This window comes from Ranitomeya variabilis, chromosome 1, assembly GCF_051348905.1.
Source record: "Ranitomeya variabilis isolate aRanVar5 chromosome 1, aRanVar5.hap1, whole genome shotgun sequence".
Classification (NCBI taxonomy): Eukaryota; Metazoa; Chordata; class Amphibia; order Anura; family Dendrobatidae; genus Ranitomeya; species Ranitomeya variabilis.
The window spans coordinates 50909522-50926118 of record NC_135232.1 but is presented as its reverse complement, the minus strand read 5'-3'; the positions used below and the strand labels follow the sequence as shown (position 1 = coordinate 50926118).

Genomic DNA, 16597 nt, shown 5'->3' with positions numbered 1-16597 from the left:
AACATGTAGTGCTAAATGTGACCTTTAGTGTCCGCTGTTTGCCCAACAATAATTGCAGATCGCCAGCGGCAAGAAAAGCCAAACCTGCCGAGATCAGCTGATTGCAGCATCAAGTTATCTTTAAAGAGGGTTGACCTCTGTGAGGAAACCCCTTTTGATAATTGCAATATCTTAGGACCTCTGAATCTACACACACTTGTCAGTTTAGGATTAGAAGTTCATTTATTCTGCTTTTCTTATATAGTTCTATTATATTCTGCAGCACTTTCTATACATCATCATCGCTGTCCCCATTGGGGCTCACAGTCTACATTCCCTATCAGTATGTATTTGGAATGTGCGAGGAACTCGGAGGAAACCCACGCAAACACGGGGAGAACATACAAACTCCTTGCAGATGTTGTTCTTGGTAGGATTTGAACCAAGGACCATAGCGCTGCAGTGCTAACCACTGAGTCACCATACAGTGCTAACCACTGAGCCATTGTTTTGTCCTATGACCTATGCCAGATGTACGACCCACCTCATCTGAGGATGACGTTCGGCACAAATGACGTTCCGTTCCAGGTATAGATAATTAGGTTTACAGGAACTCTTCATCCTGGCAGCATTAACTAGTGTTAGGTGTGGCATTCTTCAGATGAGTAGCACAGATAATCGGCAGCTGGACTCATTTTTAATCTGCAGATTTCATTATGCCAGAATCTATTTGATGTGACCGCACTTAATAAACATATTGGTCATTCTTTCACAGAAAGGCAACGTCGATATTCTAATGCTGGAGGCAGAGAATGCAGAAACAGTCACTTATCCATGATGATGATGGAGGTCACAGCTCACCTCCTCCTCCCTCTCACCGCACAGTAACTTCTGCACATGCCACAGAGCATGCTCACTACACTCCCCCCCCTTAAAAGACAATCAGTCATGTTCTGTCCAGTCTCTTGCAGCACTTTTTTAGATGATTTGTCCTCTTGTCTATGAATATGAACTTAAAGGAGTCGTGCCCATTCAGAAAATCTTGACCACAGGCACAGTTTGTTATAAAAACACAAATCACACTTTACTCGCCGTCCTCAGGTCAAGAGCCAAGCCTTCTCAGCTGCTCCCGGTGTCTGGTATTCACTGTGACGGTGACATCACAGCGGCTAGTCAGTGATCTCAGCAGCTCTGCTCAGAGCATTTCCTCTAATGATTGGCTATCGATGTGACATAATCGCCGCACCCAATACCTGACACTCGGAGTGGCGTAAGGAACTCGGTGCTGGACCTGGGGACAGTGAGTAAACCTTTTTTTTTTCTTTAAACTGAACCTGGAGTCCATGATTTTTTTTTTTTTTTAAAGGGGACAACCACGTCAATTAGTTTTTTACTGGACAATCCCTTCATTACTTACAATCAGAATCGGTGATCAGTGGAGGTCTGACCCCTGACACCTGCACTGAGACTTCGGAACGGTAGCACGAATGTTTGACCACCCTCTCTATTTTTTACCTTTGGGGCTACAGAAAGCTGCGTTTCAACTTTTTCCACCCGAGACATAGAAAATGAATGGAATGGCGGTCAGCATCTAAACTACTGCTTCATTCTATAGCCAGTATGAAAATTCCCATTCTGCCGATCGCCTTTGGTCCCAGCGATCGGACGCCCACGTATCAATATGTTATCTCCTATAGTGTGGATTGGATGATGTTTTTACCGAACAACCCCTTTTAAGATTCCTAAAATTTTTCAACAGGGCTGTCTCTAACTTTTACATTGATGGCCTATCTTTAGAATGGGTCATCAATATGTGGATCATATCATGGGAATGCGACACCCAGCATCGGTCAGCTGTTACCTGTGCCTGCGTCGGCCGGAAGTTCTCAGTTGCGGAGCTGCACAGCTCTCCACTGTATAGTGACCGTAGTTGGTCCCTGTTCAAATCTATACGGGGCGGATGTGCAGTAGTCGGCCGCGACCACAATACTGTTGACTACGCTGTGCTGTGCAGTTCCACAACTGAGCACTCTCGGCGAGGGCCGGCACACGGAAATCGATAACCTATCCAGGGCTAGGTCATCAGTGTGTACAAGTCCCAGAAAACCCCTCTTAAGTTTCCTGAACCGAGAGCAGAAATTTCCCTTATTCGCAGTCACTTCCAATTTATTTTCCAGATAAAATTTTATTTTTTCGCATCACATTTCCATAAAGCAAGCGCGACTTGTAATTGTAAGAAGTAATTAAGCGATATTGTGACGCATCACTGAGATAACCCATCTGATTCAGCGAAAAAAATGAGCTGCAAAATGATAAAACATGTTTCCGAGCTCTGTCACCACAGGCCGTGAATGTATTGACATTTTCATCACAAGTTATTACTAGTTATTCAATTAGCGCAAACCTAATTTTGTTAAACTTTGTGCTTTTTTTTAATGAAATAGTTTTTTTGTTTTGCCATTGTTGTTCTTTTAAAAAGATCTCTCGCTACTTTTTAAGAGTCCATTGACCCAGTGATCATCTGTGATCTGAAAGGAAACCTGACAGTAAGTATTCAGTTTCTCTGCAGTGCCACCGCTGGAGAAATGTAGTATTACATGATGTCCATACAAATCAATTGGTTGTCTGTGTAATACAGGACAGGACAAGTCCTCCAGAGCAAGAGATGCTCTGTGTGACTCTCGCCACTCTGGCCAAGAGATGAGGATCCGGAACAGGGGACCCCTCTAATAACTCAGATTTACCTATTAGGGGGCTATTTTTCTTTGTAATTCTGCCTCCTTGATGGAACATTTAGATATCCAGCGATGTAGGAGATGACATCAAGGATGACTTATCCAGGGCATGTCCCGTATCTGTGTATAATCCGGGTCCCAACAAGAACTGCCTGCAATATTCTCAGTAAGAATATTACATGTAAAAAGTCAAAGACAAATCCTTTTTGTTTACTTCCTATACGTCAACGATTGGTGCTACAGACCTGATGTCATCAGTGCCCCTATTGCAACACTTCTTGTTTTGGCCATCTTGGTCTTCTTACCGACCCATCATTTATCCAAATCACCATCTACAGTGACATGTGGACACCCCTGGTCAAAATTGCTGTTACTGAGAACAGTTAAGCAAGTTGAAGATGAAAATTTGTCTAAAAGGCCTAAAGTTAAAGATGACACCTTTCCTTTATATTTTAGGCAAAAAAAAAAATCTTTGAAATTTCAAAAATTACAGAAAGGAAAATGGGCCAATGCAAAAGTTTGGGCACCCTGTATTTTTAGTACATGCTAGCACCCCTTTTTGAAAGTATCACAGCTTGTAAATGCTTTTTGTAGCCAGACAAGAGTCTTTCAATTTTTGTTTGAGGGATTTCCATCCATTCTTCCTTGGAAAATTCTTCCAGTTCTGTAAGATTCCCGTGTTTTCTTGCATGTAGTGCTATTTTGAGGTCTAGCAACTGATTTTCAATGATCAGGGGACTGTGAGGGCCATTGTAAAACCTTCAGCTTGTACCTTTTTAGATAGTCTAATGTGGATTTTAACGTGTGTCAGGATCATTATCCATTTGTAGAAGCCATCCTCTTTTCAACTTTCAAGCTTTCTTACAGATGGTGTTATGTTTGCATCAATAATTTGTAGAAATTTAATTGAATCCATTCTTCTCTCTACCCATGAAATGTTCCCCGCGCCATTGGCTGCAACACAACCCCAAAGTATGTTTGATCCACCCCCATGCTTAATGGTTGGCGAGATATTCTTTTCCTGAAATTCTGTGCCCTTTTTTCTCCACACATACCTTTGATCATTGTGGCCAAATATTTCTATTTTAATCTCATTGGTCCACAGGACTTGTTTCCGAATGCATCAGACTTGTTTAGATGTTTTCTTGCATACTTCTGACAATAATTTTTATGGTGAAGACGCATGAGAGGTTTTCTTCTGATGACTCTTCCATGAAGACCATATTTGTGCAGGTGTCTCTGAACAGTAGAACAATGTACCACAACTCCAGAGTCTACAAAATCTTTCTGAAGGTCTTTTACAGTCAAACGGGGGTTTGAATTTGCCTCTCTAGCAATCCTACGAGCAGCTCTCGATGAAATTTTTGGTCTTCCAGACCTTATCTTGACCTCCACTGTTCCTGATGATAGTGAACAAGCCATAGCCCTAAAGGTACCTTCACACTGAACAACTTAACAACGATAACGATAGCGATCAGTGACGTTGCAGTGTCCTGGATAGCGATATCGTTGTGTTTGACACGCAGCAGCGATCAGGATCCTGCTGTGACATCGTTGGTCGGAGCTAGAAGGCCAGCACCTTATTTCGTCGCTGGCTCACCCGCTGACATCGCTGAGTCGGCGTGTGTGACGCTGATTCAGCGATGTCTTCACTGGTAACCAGGGTAAACATCGGGTTACTAAGCGCAGGGCCGCGCTTAGTAACCCGATGTTTACCCTGGTTACCAGTGTAAATGTAAAAAAACCCCAAACACTACATACTTACATTCCGGTGTCTGTCGCGTCCCCCGGCGTCCGCTTCCCTGCACTGTGTCAGCGCCGGCCGTAAAGCAGAGCACAGCGGTGACGTCACCGCTCTGCTTTAGGGCCGGCGCTTACACAGTGCAGGGAAGCGGACGCCGGGGGACGCGACAGACACCGGAATGTAAGTATGTAGTGTTTTTTTTTTTTTTACATTTACACTGGTAACCAGGGTAAACATTGGGTTACTAAGCGCGGACCTGCGCTTAGTAACCTGATGTTTACCCTGGTTACCCGGGGACTTCAGCATCGTTGGTCGCTGGAGAGGTGTCTGTGTGACAGCTCTCCAGCGACCACACAACGACGAAACAGCGACGCTGCAGCGATCGGCATTGTTGTCTATATCGCTGCAGCGTCGCTTAATGTGACGGTACCTTTACAGGCTAATTAAGGTCTGAAACCTTGGTCAAAGTTATCTGAGCACACAAATCTCCAAGAGTGCCCAAACTTTTGCATCGGCCCATTTTCCATTTTGTAATGTTTAAAATGTAAAAGATGAAACTATGGATATATTTTTGATTAAAATACAAAGTAAATGTGTCATTTTTAACTATAGGCCTTTTAGAGATCTTTCATCTTCAACTTGCTTTAGGGTACCGTCTCACAAAACGATTTACCAACGATCACGACCAGCGATACGACCTGGCCGTGATCGTTGGTAAGTCGTAGTGTGGTCGCTGGAGAGCTGTCACACAGACGGCTCTCCAGCGACCAACGATGTCGAAGTCCCCGGGTAACCAGGGTAAACATCGGGTTACTAAGTGCAGGGCCGCGCTTAGTAACCCGATGTTTACCCTGGTTACCATCGTAAATGTAAAAAAAAGACCATAAACCATAACCATAACCATCTAATATATAATTGCCTAGAATACTACTTCCTGCAATTTGTGCCAACTTCCGTGGCTTTGTCCGGAGCTAATGTCCGGAGCTAATGTCCGGAGCTAATGTCCGGAGATAAGTGACGTCACCAGTGTCCTACACCCAGGCAGAGCACAGGGGCCCCAGGCAGCATATGGGGCCCCAGACAGAGCACAGTGGCCCCAGGCAGAGCACAGGGGCCCCAGGCAGCATATGGGGCCCCAGGCAGAGCACAGTGGTCCCAGGCAGAGCACAGGGGCCCCAGGCAGCCTATGGGGCTCCAGGCAGAGCACAGTGGCCCCAGGCAGCATATGGGGCCCCAGGCAGAGCACAGGGGCCCCAGGCAGCATATGGGGCCCCAGGCAGAGCACAGGGGCCCCAGGCAGAACATGGGGCCCCAGGCAGAGCACAAGGGCCCCAGGCAGAGCACAGGGGCCCCAGGCAGCATATGGGGCCCCAGGCAGAGCACAGGGGCCCCAGGCAGAGCACAGGGGCCCCAGGCAGCATATGGGGCCCCAGGCAGAGCACAGGGGCCCCAGGCAGCATATGGGGCCCCAGGCAGAGCACAGTGACCCCAGGCAGAGCACAGGGGCCCCAGGCAGCATATGGGGCCCCAGGCAGAGCACAGGGGCCCCAGGCAGCATATGGGGCCCCAGGCAGAGCACAGTGGCCCCAGGCAGCATATGGGGCCCCAGGCAGAGCACGGTGGCCCCAGGCAGAGCACAGGGGCCCCAGGCAGCATATGGGGCCCCAGGCAGAGCACAGTGGTCCCAGGCAGAGCACAGGGGCCCCAGGCAGCTTATGGGGCCCCAGGCAGAGCACAGTGGCCCCAGGCAGAACATGGGGCCCCAGGCAGAGCACAGTGGCCCCAGGCAGAGCACAGGGGCCCCAGGCAGAACATGGGGCCCCAGGCAGAGCACAGGGGCCCCAGGCAGAGCACAGGGGCCCCAGGCAGAGCACAGGGGCCCCAGGCAGCATATGGGGCCCCAGGCAGAGCACAGGGGACCCAGGCAGCATATGGGGCCCCAGGCAGAGCACAGGGGCCCCAGGCAGCATATGGGGCCCCAGGCAGAGCACAGTGGCCCCAGGCAGAGCACACACCAAATCGGAGGCCGAGGGGCCCCGCCAACCAAATCGGAGGCCGAGGGGCCCCGCCAACCAAATCGGAGGCCGAGGAGCCCTGCCCACCAAATCGAAGGCCGAGCGGCCCCGCCCACCACATCGGAGGCCGAGGGGCCCCGCCTACCACATCGGAGGCCGAGGGGCCCCACCCACCAAATCGGAGGCCGAGGGTCCCCGCCCACCAAATTGGAGGCCGAGGGTCCCCGCCCACCAAATTGGAGGCCGAGGGGCCCCGCCTACCAAATCGGAGGCCGGGGGTCCCCGCCCTCCAAATCGGAGGCCGAGGAGCCCCGCCCACCACATCGGAGGCCGAGGGTCCCCGCCCACCAAATCGGAGGCCGAGGGTCCCCGCCCACCAAATCGGAGGCCGAGGGTCCACACCATCCAAATCGGAAGCCGAGGGGCCCCGCCCACCAAATCGGAGGCCGACGGGCCCCACCCACCAAAGCGGAGGCCGAGGGTCCCCGCCCACCAAATCGGAGGCCGAGGGGCCCCGCCCACCACATCGGAGGCCGAGGGGCCCCGCCCACCAAATCGGAGGCCGAGGGTCCCCGCCCACCAAATCGGAGGCCGAGGGTCCCCGCCCACCAAATCGGAGGCCGAGGGTCCCCACCATCCAAATCGGAGGCCGAGGGGCCCCGCCCACCAAATCGGAGGCCGAGGGTCCCCGCCCACCAAATCGGAGGCAGAGGGTCCCCGCCCACCAAATCGGAGTCCGAGGGTCCCCGCCCACCAAATCGGAGGCCGAGGGGCCCCGCCCACCAAATCGGAGGCCGGGGTCCCCGCCCACCAAATCGAAGGCCGAGGGGCCCCGCCCACCACATCGGAGGCCGATGGGCCCCGCCCACCACATCGGAGGCCGAGGGTCCCCGCCCACCAAATCGGAGGCCGAGGGTCCCCGCCCACCAAATCGGAGGCCGAGGGTCCACACCAACCAAATCGGAGGCCGAGGGGCCCCGCCCACCAAATCGAAGGCCGAGGGGCCCCGCCCACCAAAGCGGAGGCCGAGGGTCCCCGCACACCAAATCGGAGGCCGAGGGGCCCCGCCCACCAAAGCGGAGGCCGAGGGTCCCCGCCCACCAAATCGGAGGTCAAGGGTCCCCGCCCACCAAATCGGAGGCCGAGGGGCCCCACCAACCAAATCGGAGGCCGAGGGGCCCCGCCCACCAAATCGGAGGCCGAGGGTCCCCGCCCACCAAATCGGAGGCCGAGGGGCCCCGCCAACCAAATCGGAGGCCGTGGGGCCCCGCCAACCAAATCGGAGGCCGAGGGTCCCCGCCCACCAAATTATTCTTACATTTGAATAAATAAAGTATATATGGATTCTAGACTCCCGATTCTTTAGAATCGGGCTGCCATCTAGTAAGACCATAAAAAGACCATAGACTTTTATGGCCATTTATCCATACAAACATGTTCACTGTACATTAAATAAATAATGGTACATAATGAATAATAATAAATACATAATAACACATGTACATAATAAGTAAATAACTGTACATAATAACTATATATAATAAACTACTTGTTAAGCAAGTAAAAATAATTGTACATATGGTAAGTAATAAATTGTAATAAATAACTGTGCATAGTAAGTAAAAATAAATAACTCTGCATAAGTATTAAGTAATAAATAACTGTACATGATGAATATTACGGTACATAATTATACATAAGTAATAAAAAAATATGAAATAAGTGTACATAAACTGTGGTTTTTGTAGGGTTCGCATTGTAAAGTGTGACGTCTGTAACAGGTAATAATATGCAGCCTGCTACTAATAAGATCTACAACGTCCCTAAAATTTGCCCTGATATTTACCAGTCTGTTGAAAAGGCTCTGAAACCAAATCCTCCAAGTCTGAGTGTAATTATATTGACGTGGTTTTACTCTTGGGAACGTTAAGAATAACCTGGGGATGTTTTATTTTGTGAGGTGCAGTTTGTCTCAGTGGACTCTGGGTGGCGCTGTTTTCTGTAGGTTGCATTCTATTTTCTGGCCTTTTGACCATCCGTGGACTGTAGGTCCACGCTCACCTCTGACATTTTGCTCATACAGGCCATCGGGAATGCCAAAACCACCCGGAACGACAACAGCAGCCGGTTTGGGAAATACATCCAGATAGGATTTGACAAGCGATATCACATCATCGGTGCCAATATGAGAACGTACCTGCTGGAGAAGTCACGGGTCGTGTTCCAGGTTGGTGTCTTCTAGAGTTTTCTTGCACTTTTGATTAAGAAACTTTAATTCACTAACTAAACTTTACTGCACGAAATATCTGAACATTATAAGTACATTTTTCTGTCTTTCTAGAAAAAGTTTCTTTTGAAGCAGCACCGTAGTGGCAGAGGGTGCAAACCCCAGGTCCTCCATAAATCTACCGGTAGCTCACAACATGGCAGCACTTCCAAATCTGCTGACAAAAAAAGGGAAGCTGCCTTTATTTTATTCCATGACTTAAGGCAGCAACTTTTCAATTACATTCTTGGGAAAGGTTCTAGGTGGAACTGAAATGTCGCTGCTGTCAGTCATGGATTAAACAGAGGCAGCTTCACTCTTTTTCTACCTGAATTTTGCAGTGCCGACATTTTTGAGCCATATCTACCCATCAATAGCTCTCATTATCTACCTGTCTTATTATCTCTCTGTCTCTCTTATCTATCATCTATCTATTATTTATCTCTCTATTATCTATCTATTATCTATCTATCTATCTATCTATCTATCTATCTATCTATCTATCATCTATCTATCATCTATCTATCTATTATCTATCTATATCTATCTATTATCTATCTATTATCTATCTATCTATTATCTATCTATTTATCTATCTACTATCTATTATCTATATTATCTATATCTATCTATCATCTATCTATCTACTATCTATTATCTATATTATCTATATCTATCTATCTATTATCTATCTATCATCTATCTATTATCTATCTATTATCTATCTATCATCTATCTATCATCTATCTATCTATCTATTTATCTATTATCTATCTATCTATTATCTATCTATTATCTATCTATCTATCTATTATCTATCTATTATCTATCTATCTATCTATCTATTATCTATCTATTATCTATCTATCATCTATCTATCATCTATCTATCATCTATCTATCTATCTATCTATCTATCTATCTATCTCTATCTATTATCTATCTATCTATCTATTTATCTATCTACTATCTATTATCTATATTATCTATCTCTATCTATCATCTATCTATTATCTATCTATCATCTATCTATCTATTACACTATGTAACAAATTTTTATTTATTTTTTGTTCCTGGGTCCAAAGTGTGTTTTCCTAACCCTTTATGCCTAAAACAAATAGAAAATAGTTGTTGTTCCACAAAAACTTTGCTTTTGTGATGAAATTTAGAAATTTGTCTGTTTTTGGGAAAATTTGCAATTCATATTCAATACTGAGTGGTCTTCGAGAATATTGTTAAACTGCTATAATTGTGCAGAAGTTTCCACAGTGCGTACCAGAGAGGGTACCATGTGGTTGGCGCTCATAGCAATGCTGTAATTCTGCTACATAGAGGTGATCAAGCCATGGCAACTTCCAAAAGTTAAATAAAAAAAAAAAAAAAAAGTTTTTAAAAATATAAAAAAAACATTTAAAAAATATAAAAAATCACCCCCCTTTCGCCCCATTCAAAGTAAAACAATAAAAAAAAAAGGCAAACCTACACATATTTGGTATTGCCGCGTTCAGAATCGCCCGATCTATCAATTAAAAAAAAGGATTAACCTAATCGCTAAACGTGTAGCGACAAAAAAAGGCAAAATTTCCTTTTTTTGACACAATGGCCTGTGGTCATAAAATCAAAGTTTGTGCTGAATAGAGATGTTTTTCCATAGTCTTTAAATAAGCAGTTGAAATATTACACTTGGAAGCCAGGAACAAAAATTGTGTTACATAGTGTTATCTATCTATCTATCTATCTATCTATCTATCTATCTATCTATCTATCTATCTATCTATCTATCTATCTATCTATCTATCTATCTATCTATCTCTCTATCTATCTATCTCTCTATCTCTCTATCTCTCTATCTCTCTCTATCTATCTATTATCTATCTATCTATTTATTATCTATCTATCTATCTATCTATCTATCTCATATCTATCTATCTCATATATATTATCTTTATCTATTATCTATCTATTTATCATCTATTATCTATCGATCTATTTATCTATCTATCTATCTATCTATCTATCTATCTATCTATCTATCTATCTATTATCTATCTTACTACATAATTATCTCTCCCGATATCTCTCGGTCTCTCATCTATCCATCTACTATCTGTGTATTTCATATCTTTCTATCACCATTTTTTGCTTACTTCCACTTGTAGACTTCTAGGATTTTTATCTATACAAAAAATGAATCCGAGCACACAGTTCTTTGGACAGCCATTGAGTCAACACAGGGCAGTATTCTATAGCACCACCTTATGCTGCAGCGTTGTACACAGGATATTTTTGTCCACATCCGTCCCTGTTATCTGCAGGGCTCACAATTTAATTCTCTTTTCCCTGGCGCAAACTTTAAGAAACTTTGCCGTAAAAGTAATTGAATTAGATTTGCTTCCATCTGCCCAAGTGATAAAACCTAGACAGAATCTCAGCTGCCATCCCCCCCCCCCAAAAAAAAAATAAAAAAATCTGAAGATTGAAGTCACTTTCTCAGTGAAAGACAAATGTCCCTTCACCGCTGCTGCTCGGGATGGAGCGTCTCATGTTTTTCTGCCAGATTGATTTTTTTTTCTTTTTATAAACCTTTGATGAGACCAAGGACGAGTGAGGAGCAGCAGCCATCGCTGCCGCCGTGCACAAGGCCGAGTCTCTGGAGCAGAACTTCCACACTGCGTTAAGTTTTGTGTTGTGGATCTCGGGCTTCGGCATCCATGGACGGTGCAGTCACTACGGGACTATTCACACCTCACTTTCGGATTGCCTTTGCTGCAGTTTGGTGAAACCATTCTGAAAAAAAAAAAAAGTCATTTGACCGTGAGATGTGACGTCTGCTCAAAATTGTAAAGAAAATATACAGTATGTGGATATATACATACACATTAATAATTAACCCTTTTCCGATGTGGCCAATCTCTGTTTTTGCGCTTTCGTTTTTTACTCCACTTGTTCATGGAGTCGTGCAATGTGCTGAAAACTGAAAATAAAATTCCAAGTGGGGGAGAAATGGTGGAAAAAGATTCGAAGCTTTGTCATGAGAGCTTGTGTCCCGTCACACAGATAACGTTCCGCCAGCCTGGGGCGCAGGAGGGTAATAGATTTGCGGGCCTCTAGTTTAGCCGTAAGATATTACTGACCCGGACGCTGGGTCAGAATCCGCAAATGGATCTGTTCATCTCTAATGGCAACCCATCGGTTCACACCATCATTAATTGGTTAAACAGCAGCAATCGGGACTTGCTCCAGTCGCTGCTACTTGTGTCTGATATTGGCTGTATAACACAGCCAGCACCTGCCTTGATTGCATTCGGCTTAGCTCTTGAGCTCAACCCATAACTTGCCTTGGCATAAGACATAGCCTCTAGTGATGACTGAGCATGATTGGATAAGGTGTTATCTAAGCATGCTCAGGTGCTAACCGAGTGACTCGGCCGTGCTCGAAAAATATGCTTGAGTCCCCGCGGCTGCATGTCTCGCGACTGTCTGACAGCCTCAACACATGCGTGGATTACCCGTTTGTTAGGAATCCCTGCATGTGTTGCAGCTGTCGATCAGACATGCAGCCGCTGGAACTCAAACATATTTTTCGGGCACACCGAAGACACTCAGTCTGCACCCGAGCATGCTCAGATAACACCTTATCCTCGCATGCTCGCTCATGAATAGTAGTTTTACATCCTATGCTGGGAAAGGATTACAGTTTCTGCGCCCATGATGGCTGCTGCAGTGGCACAGGGATCGTTGGTAAGTCTGAACCATGCCTCCGCTGTACAGGAATTTTGGGCAAGCCGTGATGAAGAGGGGTTGGAACGTTTGTCTCAGCTGAGAGATTAGCCAGAGGCCACCAAGAAGTGTGACAATATACATGAGAAACCTATAGTCATTTATTAGTGCCAGGTTGGAGGGTCACTTTAGGACTTTTAATGCTCCACCTTCTAAATTTAAATTTTAATTTTTAGTATTTACATTTGAAAAAAAATCCATCATCATTTTTAACCCCTTCCCGACATGTGACGGAATAGTACGTCACATGTCGGGACCCCCGCTTTGATGTGCGCTCCGGCGGTGAGCGCACATCAAAGTCGCGACATGTCAGCTGTTTTTTACAGCTGACATGTGCGCGCAATAGTGGCGGGTGAAATCGCGATCACCCGCCGCTATTAACTAGTTAAATGCCGCTGTCAAACGCAGACAGCGGCATTTAACTACCGCATCCGGCCGTGCGGCCGGATATGAGCGCATCGCCGACCCCTGTCACATGATCGGGGGTCGGCGATGCTCCTCCATTGTAACCATAGAGGTCCTTGAGACCTCTATGGTTACTGATCGCCGGTGGCTGTGAGCGCCCCCCTGCGGTCGGCGCTCACAGCACACCTGCATTTTAGCTACATAACAGCGATCTAATGATCGCTGTTATGTAGCAGAGCCGATCGGGCTGTGCCTGCTTCTAGCCTCCCATGGAGGCTATAGAAGCATGGCAAAAGTAAAAAAAAAAAGTTTTTAAAAATGTGAAAAAAATAAAAAAAACATAAAAGTTTAAATCACCCCCCTTTCGCCCCAATCAAAATAAATCAATAAAAAAAAAAAAAAACCTACACATATTTGGTATCGCCGCGTTCAGAATCGCCCGATCTATCAATTAAAAAAAAGCATTAACCTGATCGCTAAATGGCGTAATGAGAAAAAAATTTGAAACGCCAGATTTACGTTTTTTTGGTCGCCACGACATTGCATTAAAATGCAATAACGGGCGATCAAAAGAACGTATCTACACCAAAATGCTATCATTAAAAACGCCAGCTCGGCACGCAAAAAATAAGCCCTCACCTGACCCCAGATCACGAAAAATGGAGACGCTACGAGTATCGGAAAATGGCGCAATTTTGTTTTGTTTTGTTTTTTGCAAAGTTTGGAATTTTTTTTCACCACTTAGGTGAAAAATAACCTAGTCATGTTAGGTGTCTATGAACTCGTAGTGACCTGGAGAATCATAATGGCAGGTCAGTTTTAGCATTTAGTGAACCTAGCAAAATAGGCAAGCAAAAAACAAGTGTGGGATTGCACTTTTTTTGCAATTTCACTGCACTTGGAATTTTTTTCCCGTTTTCTAGTACACGACATGCTAAAACCAATGATGTCGTTCAAAAGTACAACTCGTCCCGCAAAAAATAAGCCCTCACATGGCCAAATTGACGGAAAAATAAAAAAGTTATGGCTCTGGGAAGGAGGGGAACGAAAAACGAAAACGGAAAAACGGAAAAAGCTCCGGGGGTGAAGGGGTAAATGACCTTCAAAAAAACTTGTCCTTTTCTTAGATGAAGGCAACAAGATGATGTATTTATTATTTTTTCAAGTTGAAGTGTTATTGAAAGAATTTAACATATTGATTATTATTTATTTATATAGCATCATTAATTCCAAGGTGCTGTACACGAGAAGGGGTTACATCAAAATACAAATATCACTTACAGTAAACAAAAGTAACAATGACAGACTGGTACAGAGGGGAGAGGACCCTGCCCTTGCGGGCTTACATTCTACAGAATGGTGGGGAAGGAGACAGTAGGTCGGGGGTTGCAGTAGCTCCGATGGTGTTGAGGTGGCCGTGTGGTCATTACAGGTTGTAAGCTTCTTTGAAGAGGAGGGTTTTCAGGTTCCGTTTGAAGGATCCAAATGTGGTGGATAACCGGATGTGTTGCGGCACAGAATTCCAGAGGATGGGGGATATTTGGGAGAAGTCTTGGAGGCAATTGGGTGAGGAGCGAATAAGTGTGGAGGAGAGGAGGTGGTCTTGGGAGGACCGGAGATTACGTGAGGGAAGATATTGAGAGATTAGTTTGGAAATATACAGAGGAGAAAGGTTATGGATGGCTTTGTAGGTCAGTGTTAGTAGTTTAAACTGGATACGCTGGGAAATTGGGAGCCAGTGAAGGGATTTGCAAAGAGGGGAAGCAAGGAGTGTAGCGAGGAGAGAGATTAGTTGGGCAGCAGAGTTAAGGATGGACTGGAGGGGTGCGAGAGTGTTAGCAGGGAGGCCACAAAGGAGGATGTTGCAGTAGTTGAGGCGAGAGATGATTAGGGCATGCACAAGCATTTTGGGAGAGTGAGGGTTGAGGAAAAGACGGATTCTGGAAATATTTTTGAGCTGGAGGCGACAGGAGGTGGCGAGAGCTTGGATGTGCAGTTTGAAGGACAGGGCAGAGTCAAGGGTTACTCCGAGGCCGCGGATTATCGCGACGGGGGAAAGTGTGAATTCATTTATTGTGATAGATAGATCAGGTAGGGAAGATATGCAAGATGGAGGAAAGATAATTAGTTCAGATTTGTCCACATTGAATTTGAGGAAGCGAGAGGAGAAGAAGGAGGATATGGCTGATAGACACACTGGGATTCAGGAGAGCAGAGAGGTGACATCTGGGCCAGAGAGGTAGATCTGAGTGTCATCAGCATATAGATGGTACTGGAAGCCATAAGACCTTACAAGTTGTCCCAGGCAGAGTGTATAGATTGAGAAGAGTAAGGGTCCTAGGACAGAGTATTGGGGACTCCAACAGAGAGGGGGCGAGATGAAGATGTAGTATGGGAGTAGGAAACACTAAATGTGCGGTTGGTAAGGTATGAGGAGATCCAGGATAGGGCAAGGTTTTTGACACCAAAGGAAGAGAGGATCTGTAGTAGGAGGCAGTGGTCAGAGGACAGGTCTAGAAGGAGGAGTGTAGAGAATTGTCTGTTAGCTTTGGCTGTAAGTAAGTCGTTAGTAATTTTGGTCAGGTCAGTCTCAGTGGAATGGTGTTGACGGAAGCCAGATTGTAGGCTGTCGAAGAGCGAGTTAGATGCAAAGTGAGAGGAAAGTTCAGCATGGACGTGCTGCTAAAGGAATTTGGAAGCAAATGAAAGCAGAGATATGGGGCGATAGCTGGACATAGCGCTCGGGTCAAGGGAAGTCTTTTTGAGGATAGGTGTGATTGTAGCATGTTTGAAAGCAGAGGGGAAGGTACCAGAAGTTAGTGATAAGTTGAATAGATGGGTTAGGGATGGGATTAGTGTGGTGGTGAGGTTGGGGAGGAGGTGGGATGGGGTCAAGCGCACAAGCGGTGAGGTGTGATTTGGAGAGAAGATGAGCAAGCTGTCCTTCAGTGATTTTGGAGAGGGAAGTTACGGCATTAGGTCATTGGTCTGGTATACAAAGGGGTTGTGGTGGTTTGACAACAAAAACTTGCCTTGTTTGGTCTATCTTAATTTTGAAGTGTGTGGCAAAGTCCTCAGCAGAGATTAAGGAAGTCGGAGGGTTCAGTGGGGGCGGAGGAGGGAGTTAAAAGTGTTGAACAACTGTTTGGGGTTGTGGGATAAAGAAGATACGAGGGTTGTGAAGTAGGCCTGTTTAGCAGAGGTGAGAGCTGATTTGAATGCGAGTGTTGCCTGTTTGAGTGCAGTGAAATCATCTTGCGAATGTGTTTTCTTCCAACGCCGTTCTGCGATTCTGGATACTTGCCGAAGCTTTTTAGTGGTGTTATTGTGCCAGGGTTGTCTATTGATTCGTCGCACTCTGCTATACATGACAGGGGCGACCAAGTTGATGGCTGATGAGAGTGGCATTGTAGAAACTAGTGGCAGTGTCTGTCGTGGAGTGAGGATATGGATGCCAGTGGTAGAATAGAGTCAAGAGAGTGTGTGGGTGTCTAGGTGTGCGAGGTTTCTGCGGGGGTGCGCATGTTGCTGGACATGGGTGACAGGTGAGGAGGACAGGGATGAGAAGGTGAGCAGGTGGTGGTCAGATAGAGGGAGAGGGGAGGTTTATGACAAACATGATCTGTAGCTTGTAAGAAAAATCACAGCATGAGACAAAGGAGAAGAAAAAGAAG

The 16597-nt window shown here is 45.9% G+C and overlaps 1 protein-coding gene across 2 annotated transcripts in view; it reads left to right on the top strand.

Moving 5' to 3' along the window:
- The window catches only part of MYO5B (myosin VB), a 206601-nt gene that overhangs the window by 114295 nt on the left and 75709 nt on the right, over positions 1 to 16597 (top strand). For both annotated transcript variants that reach the window (XM_077283527.1, XM_077283516.1), the window contains exon 6: positions 8557 to 8700. In XM_077283527.1, coding sequence (XP_077139642.1) covers positions 8557 to 8700 — 144 coding nt within the window. The remainder of the gene's footprint in view (positions 1 to 8556; positions 8701 to 16597) is intronic.